Source organism: Dama dama, chromosome 25, assembly GCF_033118175.1.
Source record: "Dama dama isolate Ldn47 chromosome 25, ASM3311817v1, whole genome shotgun sequence".
NCBI classification, from domain to species: Eukaryota; Metazoa; Chordata; class Mammalia; order Artiodactyla; family Cervidae; genus Dama; species Dama dama.
In genome coordinates this window covers 40,943,842-40,956,495 of record NC_083705.1, presented here as the reverse complement: position 1 = coordinate 40,956,495, position 12,654 = coordinate 40,943,842, and the positions used below count along the sequence as shown (strand labels likewise).

At 37.6% G+C, this 12,654-nt stretch overlaps 1 protein-coding gene across 1 annotated transcript in view; it reads left to right on the top strand.

Annotated features, from left to right (window-relative positions):
* The window catches only part of C7 (complement C7), a 55,001-nt gene that overhangs the window by 13,049 nt on the left and 29,298 nt on the right, over window positions 1-12,654 (top strand). The window contains exons 6-8 of the mRNA XM_061129879.1: window positions 498-636; window positions 10,089-10,259; window positions 11,514-11,757. Of these exons, the coding sequence (XP_060985862.1) occupies window positions 498-636; window positions 10,089-10,259; window positions 11,514-11,757 (554 nt within the window). The remainder of the gene's footprint in view (window positions 1-497; window positions 637-10,088; window positions 10,260-11,513; window positions 11,758-12,654) is intronic.

Sequence of the window (12,654 nt, the reverse complement as noted above, 5' to 3'; positions counted from 1 at the left end):
CTTTTAAAGGTCAGGCTCAAGTTAAATTTTCAAGGTTTTAAGATAATCTGTGAGACTGATAAGTGTGAAATTTGTTAACAAAAAAGTGGTAAAATTACTCCAAAGAGTATACCAGTTAGCATGTTCAAGGGCCAATTAGTTGAAATCCATTTGTAGCGAGTTCTGTCTCCTCAAGAGTAATCTTAATTGTATTGGTTTTATCTAAAGATGCAATTCAAAAGCAGCTGTTGCCATAGATACAAAAGAGCTGTGAGTTTCCTAGATCCGTTCTTAGGCTAAAAGGATCTTGGGTTTCCCCATCTATTAGTGTTAGCCATTATCAGGGGGAGGTGGTAATGTATGGTGTGCTTTAGGAGGCTTTTATTTGAGATCGCCCAGAGATGCTTAACTGTAATGTGTTTTAAGAATATCCAGAGTTCACTAATGATGCTTGTTTCAGCAACTGCTATTTCTGGTTTTTAACAGCCTTTTCTTCTTTCATTTTTTTTTATTAACAGTTACAATGCAGTAACGGGCCAGTTTAGAAACCAAGTCCTCAATACCAAAAGTTTTGGTGGTCAGTGCAGAAAGGTGTATAGTGTGGATGGGAGAGATTTCTACAGATTGAGTGGAAATATCCTCTCCTACACATTCCAGGTACTTAATTACAGATTTAATTTCTTTCTAGTCTGTAAATTGTTACCAGAGATCATTATTTATGATATTGATCTTTTTGATATTTTCTTGAGAGTTTACTTGTAGCCTCATACATGATCAGTTCTTATAAATGTCTTATATGAGCTTAAAAAGAATACATTTTCCTTTTAAAAATGTTTTATTTATTCATAAACATTTTAAAATTTTTATACAGTTTTTAAAGGTTACTCCCTATTTACAGTTGTTAAAAAAGACACTGGCTATATTCCCTGTGTTTTACAATACATCCTTGAGTCTATCTTACACCTCCTACTAGTTTGTACCTCCTACTTTCCCCCTCCAGTTTTGCCCCCTCCCCCACCCCCTCCACTGGTAGCCCCCAGTTTGTTTTCCTTATCTGTGAGTTTACTTCTTTTATGCTATACACTCTAGTTTGTTAAGAACACATATTCTTTAACTCCGGGGTACAGGGCAATAATACTTTTAATTTGTGTCCTTCATGCTGAAATATCTATTGTCTCATTTTCAATTCCATGCTCCCACAACCTGATGGTCTGTCCCTGTGTGGGTGTTGAAACTCAAGACTCTGGTCATAATCGATTGTGATAATTTCCTAACCACTGCCATGGTTAAAAATGCGTTTATTTTTTAATTTATTTTTTTACACAGATGTTCATAGCAGCTTTGTGATAACTAAAAACTGACAACAATCCAATTATAGATCAAAAGTGAATAGATATTACATCCATACAATACCATACTACCCAGCAGTGCAAAGGAATGAGCTACTCATACACACTACAACAGGGATGAATCGCAAGTTATGCTGAATTAAAGTAGCCCACAAGTACATACTGTATGATACCACTTACATAACACTACTTAAAAATGCAGAATAAGGAATTCTCTGATGGTCCTTTGGTTGGGACTCCATGCTTTCACTGTGGAGGTTGGGGGGAGATCAGTCCTTGGTGGGGCAACTATCTTTAGCTGCAGGGAGCTATCTTTAACTCTGATATGGTAGATCCCAAATTACTTCTATATCTGAAGCCTCCATTTGGCCACCAGGGTAATGATGTCACCCAGTGGATTCTCTTCCACTGTTCAGAGTGCCAGGAGCACGTTTCCTGTGATATTCAGGATATCCTCTCCAAAACAGAGCACACGCTCCAGGATGTCACTGATGTAATAACTCCTGAAGGCCAGTGGGTCAGGAAGCAGCACTGCCAAGGAGGCCTCTGCTGGCCACAGAGTCTCCCCCTGGTGGTGGCGGGTCTGCTGGACAAGCATGCTTTTATTTTTAAATTATGAAATATTTCATATGTACAGAAGAGTGTGAATAACATATACTTGCAGTTTAGAGAAAACTAATAAGATCAAACCAGTCAATACTAAAGGAAATCTATCTTGAATATTCATTGGAAGGACTGATGCTGAAGCTCCAATACTTTGGCTACCTGATGCGAGGAGTTGACTCATTGGAAAAGAACCTGATGCTGGGAAAGATTGAGGGCAGGAGGAGAAGGGGACAACAGAGGATGAGATGGTTGGATAGTATCACCAACTCAACGGACACGAGTTTGAGCAACCTCCAGGAGTGAAGGACAGGGAAGCTTGGTGTGCTGCGGTCCATGGGGTTGCAAGTAGTTGGACATGATTTAACAACTGGGCAACAGAACAATTATACTAATAGGACTCATGTATGCCCAGCACCCACCTTAAGAAATAGAGTGTTGCCAGTGACTTAAAGACTCCCATCTACCCCTCTCTGTCACATCCTCTCCACCGGTACAGCCCGTGTAGCCACTGTCTTACATTTTGTGTTGATATTAATCACTTCCTTGTTTTCCTGTATATGTTTATCCCGTACGTCTTTGTCCTAAAGAACAATTTGTGGTTTAGTTTCACTTATTCTTTGCCACTTACACAGATAAATCATGTAGTATGTTTTTTTCTGTGAATCGTTCTTTCACTCAAGATTAGTTTTGAAATTTATTCATGCTGACGTAGATGGTATTTTTACTACTGTTCCCTTTTTATTTTCTTGAAAATGCCTTGAATGTTCTTGTGCATGAGTTATTCCATGCCAGTGAGCTAGAGTTTCTCTAGGGCAAACACTTGGAACTCAAATGGCTGCCTTGTAGGTTATATATAGGTTATATTTTACTAAAGTTTCCAAAATGGATATATATATATGGTCCATCTATACTCCACCAGCAGTGTGGAAGAGTGACTTGTGCTCCACATCATTGCCAGCATCTGTATTCCAGGCTTTTAAAGTTCATTTATGGTCTCCAGGTCTCCTCTGCTTCTTGCGGGCTGTTTCTGTCATAGACACTACCTAAACTCATCCTCTTCCTTGATTTCCACACAAAATCTACTCAGACAAAAGCGTAATGGCTTTAGGGGAAATTCCTGAAGATTTAAAGGGAACGTAGAGATTTTCTGCTGTAGCAATGCCAATTCATTCAACAAAAACAGTCGCAATCTTCCATCTTAAATTGTCTGTCCTTCCACAATCTCACAGAGAAGGCAATGACACCCCACTCCAGTACTCTTGCCTGGCAAATCCCACGGACCGAGGAGCCTGGTAGGCTGCAGTCCATGGGGTCGCAAAGAGTCCGACACGACTGGGTGACTTCACTTTCACTTTTCACTTTCATGCACTGGAGAAGGAAATGGCAACCCACTCCAGTGTTCCTGCCTGGAGAATCCCAGGGACAGTGGAGCCTGGTGGGCTGCCGTCTATTGGGTCGCACAGAGTCGGACACGACTGAAGCGACTTAGCAGCAGCAGCCACAACTTCAGCAAAAAGAAGTTTCTGGTCTCATCCTGTTTTAGCCTGTTTCTTGCTCTTCTTTTCCAAGGTTTCCTCTCTCATGCCTTTCCTTTCATCTTCCAAGAACTCAAAAATTTTCAGTTCAACCCCCTTTACTGATTACTCCCAAATTTGTAAAGGAAAACTATTTGAATGTTCAGAGGGAAGGGCCTTTAGTTTACCAAAATTAACCATCTTTAGAAAGCAGTTCTGATTATAAGGAGCAAATCCACCAACCTCCAACTTATAATGAAATTAAGTTACATTTAAAAATTATTGAATCCTGAAAATGGAAAAAATTATTGAATCATGAAAATGGAAAGTGGAACAGATCTGAAACATGATCATAGCTACCAAGTTATGAATATCTCTGGTGGCATCTGCACTATTTTAAGAAATTTGTATAATTTTAATCACAGTATCTTCACAATATCTATGGAAGGGAAGTAATATTTTACTGTTTTATATAAGTAGAAATCAAGGCTCAGAGGACTTCAACTGACTTGCTCTAAGTCACTAAATTAATAAGTAGTAGGGCTTAGGACTTGGTTCCAGCGTGTCCCAGGTGGTGCTAGTGGTAAAGAATTTGCCTGCTAATGCAGGAGATCTAAGAGACACGGGTTTGATCCCTGGGTTGGGAAGATCCCCTGGAGGAGGGCAGGGCAGTATTCCTGCCTGGAGAATTCCTTGGACAGAGGAGACTGTCGGGCTACAGTCCAGAGGGCTGCACAGAGTTGGACATGGCTGAAGAGATTCAGCGCACACGTCAGCATGTCAGACTCCACAGCCCTTCACTTTTCCAGTATATTTCACTCTCCCTGTACTGTGCTTAGTTGCTCTGTGTGACCCCATGGACTGTAGCCCAGGAGGCTCCTCTGTCCATGGGATTCTCCAGGCAAGAATACTGGAGTGGGGTGCCATGCCCTCCTCCAGGGGATCTTTCCAACCCAGGGATCGAACCCAGGTCTCCCACATTGCAGATTCTTTACCATCTGAGCCACCAAGGAAGCCCAAGAATACTGGAGTGGGTAGCTTATCCATTCTCCAGAGGATCTTCCCGACCCAGGAGTCGAGCTGGAGTCTCCTGCTTTGCATGTATATTCTTTACCAGCTGATCTACCAGGGAAGCCCATTTTACTCTTCCAATGTATTGTATTAAATGCTTTTTCAACTCTAGATTCTAACATGGTGAAAAACATGTATTGTAATTTATCCTTTGGCCTAAAGGCAGAATGTGAGGTAGATATATGCAGAGAGATTTTTCTCCTCTTATTCCTAGGGTAATGTGTTGATAATTCTTTTTTTTTTAATTATTATTATTATTATTTTTTTTCCAGTGGGTTTTGTCATACATTGATATGAATCAGCCATGGATTTACATGTATTCTTTCATTATTATAAGGGGAAAAAGTGTGTGTGTGTGTGTGTGTGTGTGTGTGTATGTGTATACATACACATACAGAACAGAGGAAATAATAAGGGAGAGGACTCTTGACATGGTTGGAAGGAAGACATGTTGGAAGCCTGCCACTTCTGAAGAAGAAAAATAATTTAATAACAGCATAATCCTGCCATTCGTTTTTCACAGCATGGCTTGGTTTTTGGATTGACATCTGAAATGCCTTTTCAGTCGCTGAATTTGAAGGAATGTTTGTCAGAGGTAGAGGGAAATTATAGCCTGTTACTGAGTGAAGAGTGGAGATGTTTTGAGAATCCAGCCAGAGGGAAGTGAGGTGGAAGTAGCAGGCAGTGAGTCAGTCAGGCAAGCGCGAAACCCTGGTGCCAATGTGGAGGTGGTCGACGTTCTCCTCAGTTCAGACAGACTGGGGGCCACTGTGGATTCAGCCCTCTTCAGGTAGAACATGACTTTTGGCTTGTTGGAACATAAACATTAGTAAATAAACAGAAAACAGAATCGGTCAGTCTGTCTTCTAATCTCTGTTTTGGAAATCAGCTTGATAGCTTATCCAGGACAAACCCCATTTCTTACCGAGTAGGCCACTTACTTCGAAGCTATGCATGTTCTCTGTTTGCTCATGTTTTTCATACTGCAAGGAAGCCTTTGAAACTCAAGTACATTCCTGCTCCATGGTCACTTTGGGAAGGTGCCGCCCTGCTTAGTTCAGCTTGGGACATGCTGAAAGACAGTCCTGTTTATTCTCAGCATGTAATGAGTTGCAGATGGGAGTAAGCAAAGATCAGGATGGAGAAAATAACTTTCTGGATCTTCCTGTTTTGGTCTTGGATGTACTTCATAATATTAAAAATTTTATTGACATATAACTGATTTGCAATGTTGTGTTAATTTTTGGTGTATAGCAAAGTAAGTCTTTAAATATATATATATATATATATATATGGATATATATTCTTTTCAGATTCTTTTCCATTATAGTTTACTACAAAATATTGAATAGAGTTCTCTGTGCTATACAGTTGGACTTTGATGTTTATCTATTTTAACATTTAGTAGCTGATATCTGCTAATCCCCAATTCATTTATCATCCCTCTCCTTACCTTTGGTAGCCATAAGTTTGTTTTCTATGTCTGTGAGTCTATTTCTGTCTTGTAAACAAGTTCATTTGTGTCATTTTTTTAGATTCCACACATAAGTGATATGTGATATTTGTCTTTGATTTACTTCACTTTGTTATTTAGAGATCAGATATGTCTGTCAAATTAATAGCAAAAACACCTTCTAAAGGCAATTTTAACTAATGCTTAGTTATCTGATCCTCTGCATCCTCTGAAGGTATGAGTCTAGTTGTCTGAGATTTCTAAATCTACTTTGTTAACAAAAAAATAATTTGAATAATGATAAAAATAGCTCACATATATTAAGAGCCCTTTGTATACTAAGCACTGTTTCAAGTGCTTTAAATGCACCTTATTTTTTCTTTATAATAACCTAAGTAGGCAGGTAGTACCATCTACTATTTTTACAGATGACAACTATAGAGTGTGAAGGCCAGAAGTGTGACTTTGGAGTCCTTGTAGTACCTTCTACTTTGGTAGGATTAGAGTATGTGCGTGTGTGTGTGTGTGTGTGTGTGTGTGTGCTAAGTCACTTCAGTAGTGTCCAATTCTTTGCGACCCCATGGACTGTAGTCTGCTAGGCTCCTCTGTCCATGGGATTCTCCAGGCAAGAATACTGTAGTGGGTTGCCATGCCTTCCTCCAAGGGATCTTCCTTTCCAACCCAGGGATCAAACCCGTGTCTCTTATGTCTCCTGTACTGGCAGGCAAATTCTTTACCACTAGCACCACCTGGGAAACCCCAGAATATGTATAAGTGTTAATAGAAATGAGCCGGTAGAGAAAGAAAACTTGAAGTTGTAAGACAGGGAGTAATCGATCCTTTGGAGAGGTGGGAAGAAATGCAGTATAGAAAGAAGTCAGAGAAATTAGCCTTAGATAGGAGGAGGAAAGTGCAGAAAGGAAGTGAAGGTGTTCATAAGTTTGTAGATTTGTTAGCCAGAAGTATGAGAAGTCTCTTGTCTGACAGAGGAAATATTTGTAAAGAAAGAGGTTAAGGTTATCTTCTAAGAGTGAAAGAAATGGCTGTAAGAGTGAGGGATTGAGATGGGTGCAAAACTTTTGAAACCAATATTGTAGGGAATGGGAGAAAGAATTGGCTAGAGATTTAGGATTGCTGGCATGTATTGAGGGTTCCACTGAAATTAGAAATCATGAATGAACTTATCATAACACCAGTTGATAGTTGTGTGATTTTTCTGTAGTAGTGCTAAGCTGCTTGGCTGTGAGGATTGAACTAGGGTTGAGTTTTTGCCTGACAAATACTGTGGCAGGACATACCTAGACAAGGCTCATTGGCAAGAGTTAGGTTCATTGGCATGAGAGTGGTTGAAGTCATGAACCATGAAGCTTACCTACAACAGGAAGGAAGTGAAAAAGTGAGGGTGCTAATAGGGAAAGACAAGGGGAAGTAACTTGCAGAGCTTCTTTCTATGAAGTTGAATAATAAGCTATGGCAATAGTAGAATGAGAGTCGAAAGAGTAAAAAAGTCAGAGTGTAAGATGTTTGAATTGTGATTTCAGAGGAAGACTGAGTCTGGGGGAATTCAGGATCTTAGCCAAAATGAAGAGGGTGTTAATTGAAGCAAATTTAAGATCACACTACCTTGAGAAAAGATTCCTATGGCTATTTGGAGAGTTCACAGGAGTGAGGAGATGCTGAATTCATGTTCTGAAGAAGCTTATATGCATAGATCATGAATCAAGTATCTGAATTGTGCATTTGAAGATAAGAAAAAATAGACTTTTTTTTTTTTTTTTGCTTTGACAGGAAGTTAGATAACTTTTCTTTCTTAAGAAAGGAAAAACTAACTTTCTTTCTTAAGAAAGGAAAAACTAACTTCCGTGTCTATCCAAGACCAAATATGACTGAGACACTATCTAATGACTCTAGAAATCTCTAATACATTTTTAATAATGTCCTTTTTGAGACTTGCCTGGTGGTCCAGTTGTTAAGACTCTGAGTGCTTCCACTGCAAGGGGCTCAGGTTCCATCCCTGGCTGGGGTACTAAGATCTCATATGCCAATGGTGCAGCCAAAAAAAAAATAATGTCCTCTTTATAGTCAATAATAAAAATGATAATATCCTCTTTGTAGTCAAGAATAATAGTGTATTCTTCATTTTGACTTGAGCTGAATTTTTGCACTTGAATTTTAAGCAAGTCAATTGCATAATGTATTGAAAATACTGCTGAAATAAAAGGTATAGCTAAATCCATTTTTTCTTCTCTTCTGGCATGTTTTTAGAAGGCATGCCTAATTTTTAACATGGGTAGTGACAAAAGTATTATAATATTTCCTGGCATTCTTCTGCTGAATTTCTTTCTATTCTTTTTTTTTTTTGACTGAGCATATACTTACATATTTGTAGTTAACTGGATTTCTAAATATCACATTTATACTTGCTTTTTCATTTAACATGAATAGTTTGTCTTCACAAGCATCATTTACGATGGCTACATAATATTGTATTTTATTTTTAGCTTTGTTTTAAAAATGTATCATGAAAAGTGAAAGTGAAGTAGCTCATTTGTGTCTGACTCTGGGACGCCATGGACTGTAGCCTGCCAGGCTCCTCCATCCATGGGAATTTCCAGGAAAGAATACTGGAGTGGGTTGCCGTTTCCTTCTCCAAAAAATGTATCATATTTATCATTTAAGTTTTCTCTGCATTTTTTATACCTTGATTTTAAATACAGATGTATATAAACATATAATATAAGACAAATACTTGTGAAAGGAGAGTTACTGATTTGAATATTCATACAGAACAGACTGAGAGTCATATTGCTTGTTTTGTTTTATTCTCCTGGTGACTCACATTTTTAGCAAGTTAGTTGCCTATGATTTAAAAAATTACAGTTTTTTTTATGAAGATTTATATATATATATATATATATATATATATATTTTCCTGAGACATCAGGTATCTGTCAATACTAGAACTTGTAGTAACATACAAGACTGTCTGATCGGTTTGAATGTTTAGACCCTCTTAGATGGGATGTATGCTCACTTCTTCATTACCCTACCTTCCACTGGATGCTTCCAACATTTATATTACTTGACGGCCCTCATTTTGACACTTGATCTAGGACAAAATAAAGGATAAAGAAATGATAGTCTTCTCCATGAACGCTGGAGCTGTCACTTCTCAGACACACGTGACTATCCTGTTGTCGGTTTTAAAATTCTTCTGGGATGGCTTTTTCTTCTACCATCTAGCAAAGGAAAAGCAATTCCAATCTTAGCATTAATTTAAGTCTAACAGAAGTAGAAATTTAAATCCACTATGGATCATATAGAACATTTCAAAAACCAAGTCCCAAAGATCTAACTAGTTCATATCACCTGTTTGCATCTCTGTGTCCGTCTATTGGATGAAAGGTCAAGAGCCAGCTGCTTCGTAGGTCTCTGTTAGTGTAATTCTGGTAATTTGCTCACTTCTGGGCTAAATGCTGGCATTAAAGGAAAATGCAAGATGTTTGTACACAAACATATTTTGTGAATCACATGGGATTGCTGTTATTAATACTGTCTCCTGCTTGACAAGGAGTAATTCTAATGCACTAATTGTTGTAATAATGGACTAAGTAATTATTATAATGAACTCTTATTTTTTTACAGTTGTATAGGCCTGGTCTTAGAATCACTGTTGTTTTACATTAATGAGGAGCTTTGTCTTTTGGAGAAGATCATGTGAAGAAAGTATCCATGTTAAGGGATCCATGATGAAAGATTCTTGGTTCCATCTAAGGCCTTAATTTGATCATAGCAAAATTTTTCATTTTCTTTATGGTACATATTTAAGGTGTGGTGGTTGTAGTTTAGTCACTAAGTCATGTCTGACTTACACAACCCCAAGAATTGTAGCCTGCCAGGCTCCTGTGTCCTTGAAATTTCCTAGGCAAGAGTACGTGAGTGGATTGTCATTTCCTTTTCCAGGGGATCTTCCCAATCCAGGGATCAAACCCAGTTCTCCTGCATTGCAGGAAAATTCTTTACCCTCTGCACCACCAGGGAAGCCATGACAAATTATTCTTGGTTACATCTAAGACCTTAATTTGCTCATAGCAAAAATTTTCATTTTCTTTATAGGTGAAAATAAATAATGATTTTAATAATGAATTTTACAATAGTACCTGGGCTTATGTAAAAGAAACATCAACAGAACATTCATCGTCTAGTAAAGGACGTTTTCTCTTTTTTGGTTCTTCATCTTCTTCATACAGTTACTCTTCAAATGTGAATACACTCATTAAGAAAAAGGTTAGTGTGAAATATTCATTAACTTTTCCATATTTTGCTGGTTTAAGTATTTCTAATATTAACAAAAATGTATTTACCAAAAGAATCAGCTATCATTTTTTAATTAGGGCATAGTATCTTCTTCAAAGAGGTAATCCAATATACTTCTTTAAAAGGTATAGCTTTTGTCTTGTTAATTCCCTTTCATATTGTATTTATTTACACTTTTTATTTTCTCACTACTTGTTCCTATTTAAAAATCTAAAAAAACTTATAACTTTAAAATCTTCTAGTTAAAACTAGCCTAAATTTCTAATTCATGATTACTGATGGTGCTATAGGTGTTATATACAATTTCAAAAATCCAATGAAGATGTGCTTCTGAAACACTAATACTAAAGTTTTTCAGAGAGGTGTATTACAATAAAAGATGTTAAGATACCTTATTACTTTGGAGAGACCAATATTTTCATCTGAGGAGTTAAAAGACTTAACTTTAGATATTCTATTGTTTTGAGATACTAAGACTTTTGTCACGGGCAACCTGAACAGTTGAGATGAATTGTACTTATTGATACATACTTAGTGCTGAAGGATTTTTCAGGCTGATTATCATTCATAATTTGCACAATTCATCTCATTCTTAAAGTCAGTAACTTGATAAATAAATCACATAAGCAAGGTATAAAGGAATATAGATATTGTTTGTTTTATGACTAAGTGGAAATATGAGTGTAAAAACATTTATCATATTCATATAAGTGAGAATTTGGTGTAAGTTAACTCTGTCTTGGATATCATGAAAAGATGCCTAGGAAGGGTTTAAAAGATCTCATTATAAAGTGGCTTACCCTGTAAATACCCCACTATGAAAAGTAAATTAGATGATCACCCTACTGATAAAGTCATTGTCAAGATGTGGACTCTAAGGACATTATATCCCTAATTGTGAGATTATTTAGTAGTTAATGATGCTGATTCCTTTTTGCTAGCTGAGGAGGGCATAACAATTTTGTCTTGGGGTTTTAAAAGTTAGCTATAAAACAAGTTATAAAGTCATCACTCAGATGTTATTCCTGTTTGAGATTCCAAAAATTCCTTAGATTGCTTCAAGTGGATGTGTTCAGAAGAGACCTCGTTATGCTTCAAAAACAAAAATTCATAAAGTCTGCATTAATGTAGGTGACTGTTGATGGAGACATTGGACCAGAAAATATTTCCGTTGCCTTTTAATCTTCAACCTAAAACGCCTTTTACTCTTTCTTCTTCCTATAGAGTTATCAATTGTTGGTTCTTCGGAACACTGTTGAAGTGGCTCAGTTTATCAATAACAATCCGGAATTTTTACAACTGGCTGAGTCATTCTGGAAGGAACTCTCTTACCTTCCCTCTCTGTATGACTACAGTGCCTACCGAAGATTGATTGACCAGTATGGAACACATTATCTTCAGTCTGGGTCCTTAGGAGGAGAATACAAAGTTTTCTTCTACATGGACTCAGAAAAAGCCAAAAAATTTGGTAGAGTATTAAAAACATTGCTATATATAAGCATTGCAAGGATTTTAATGGGGGAATAACCTATAGTTAACTTAAACTTTAGAGCTTTAAAATATGACAAATAGTGGCTAAATTGCAAAGGAATCCAAAATTGTATTAATCCATTATACTCTACACAAAACCTTCCAGGCCTTAAGAAAAAGCTTGCTTACTCTTTTGGATAGTATCCTGAAATGAGAGTTAAGTCATTACCATTGTTGTTATCTCTAGAGGATGTTGGTTGGGTTTTTATAATACTTTCTGATCTCCCCATTTCTCAGATTAATATTCCTTGAGGAAAACTGATGAGGATTTTACTAATATTTCAGAAATCAAAATGTTTCAATGAAATATTTTTTTATTTGCCTCTGTTCTTTACCATTCACATGCCTTTAAAAACAAATCTGCTCTGAATATCACAAGTTTGTTTACTACCTAAGACTTGTAATAATAGCTTAAATTTATTGATTCCTTCTCAACAGGTGAGTTTTCTATGTCAGCAATGGTCCTCACTGCTACCCAGTGAGATGTCCACTCTGGCTCCTGCCCCACAGGCTGAGAAATGGAGACTCAGTGCTGTGAAGAGACTCATCTCAAGGCATGTAGATTGTAAGGAGGTCTAACTAGCTCCAGCATCAGCTTAGCTTTATCCTTATGTTATGTTGCTGCTGGAATTGCCTGATTCTTGTTAGAAACTGGGCACACTACTGAGTTCATGCTTGGTTGACTCCACAGTGAGAGGATATTCCTCACCAGCTACCGCCATGTTGGAGGAGCATGTGAGTCTTAAGATCCGTTCCTCCTCTCCAAAGACCTTTTGGCCCTGGCTGGTGGCTCAGAGGGTAAAGCATCTGCCTACAATGCGGGAGACCTGGGTTC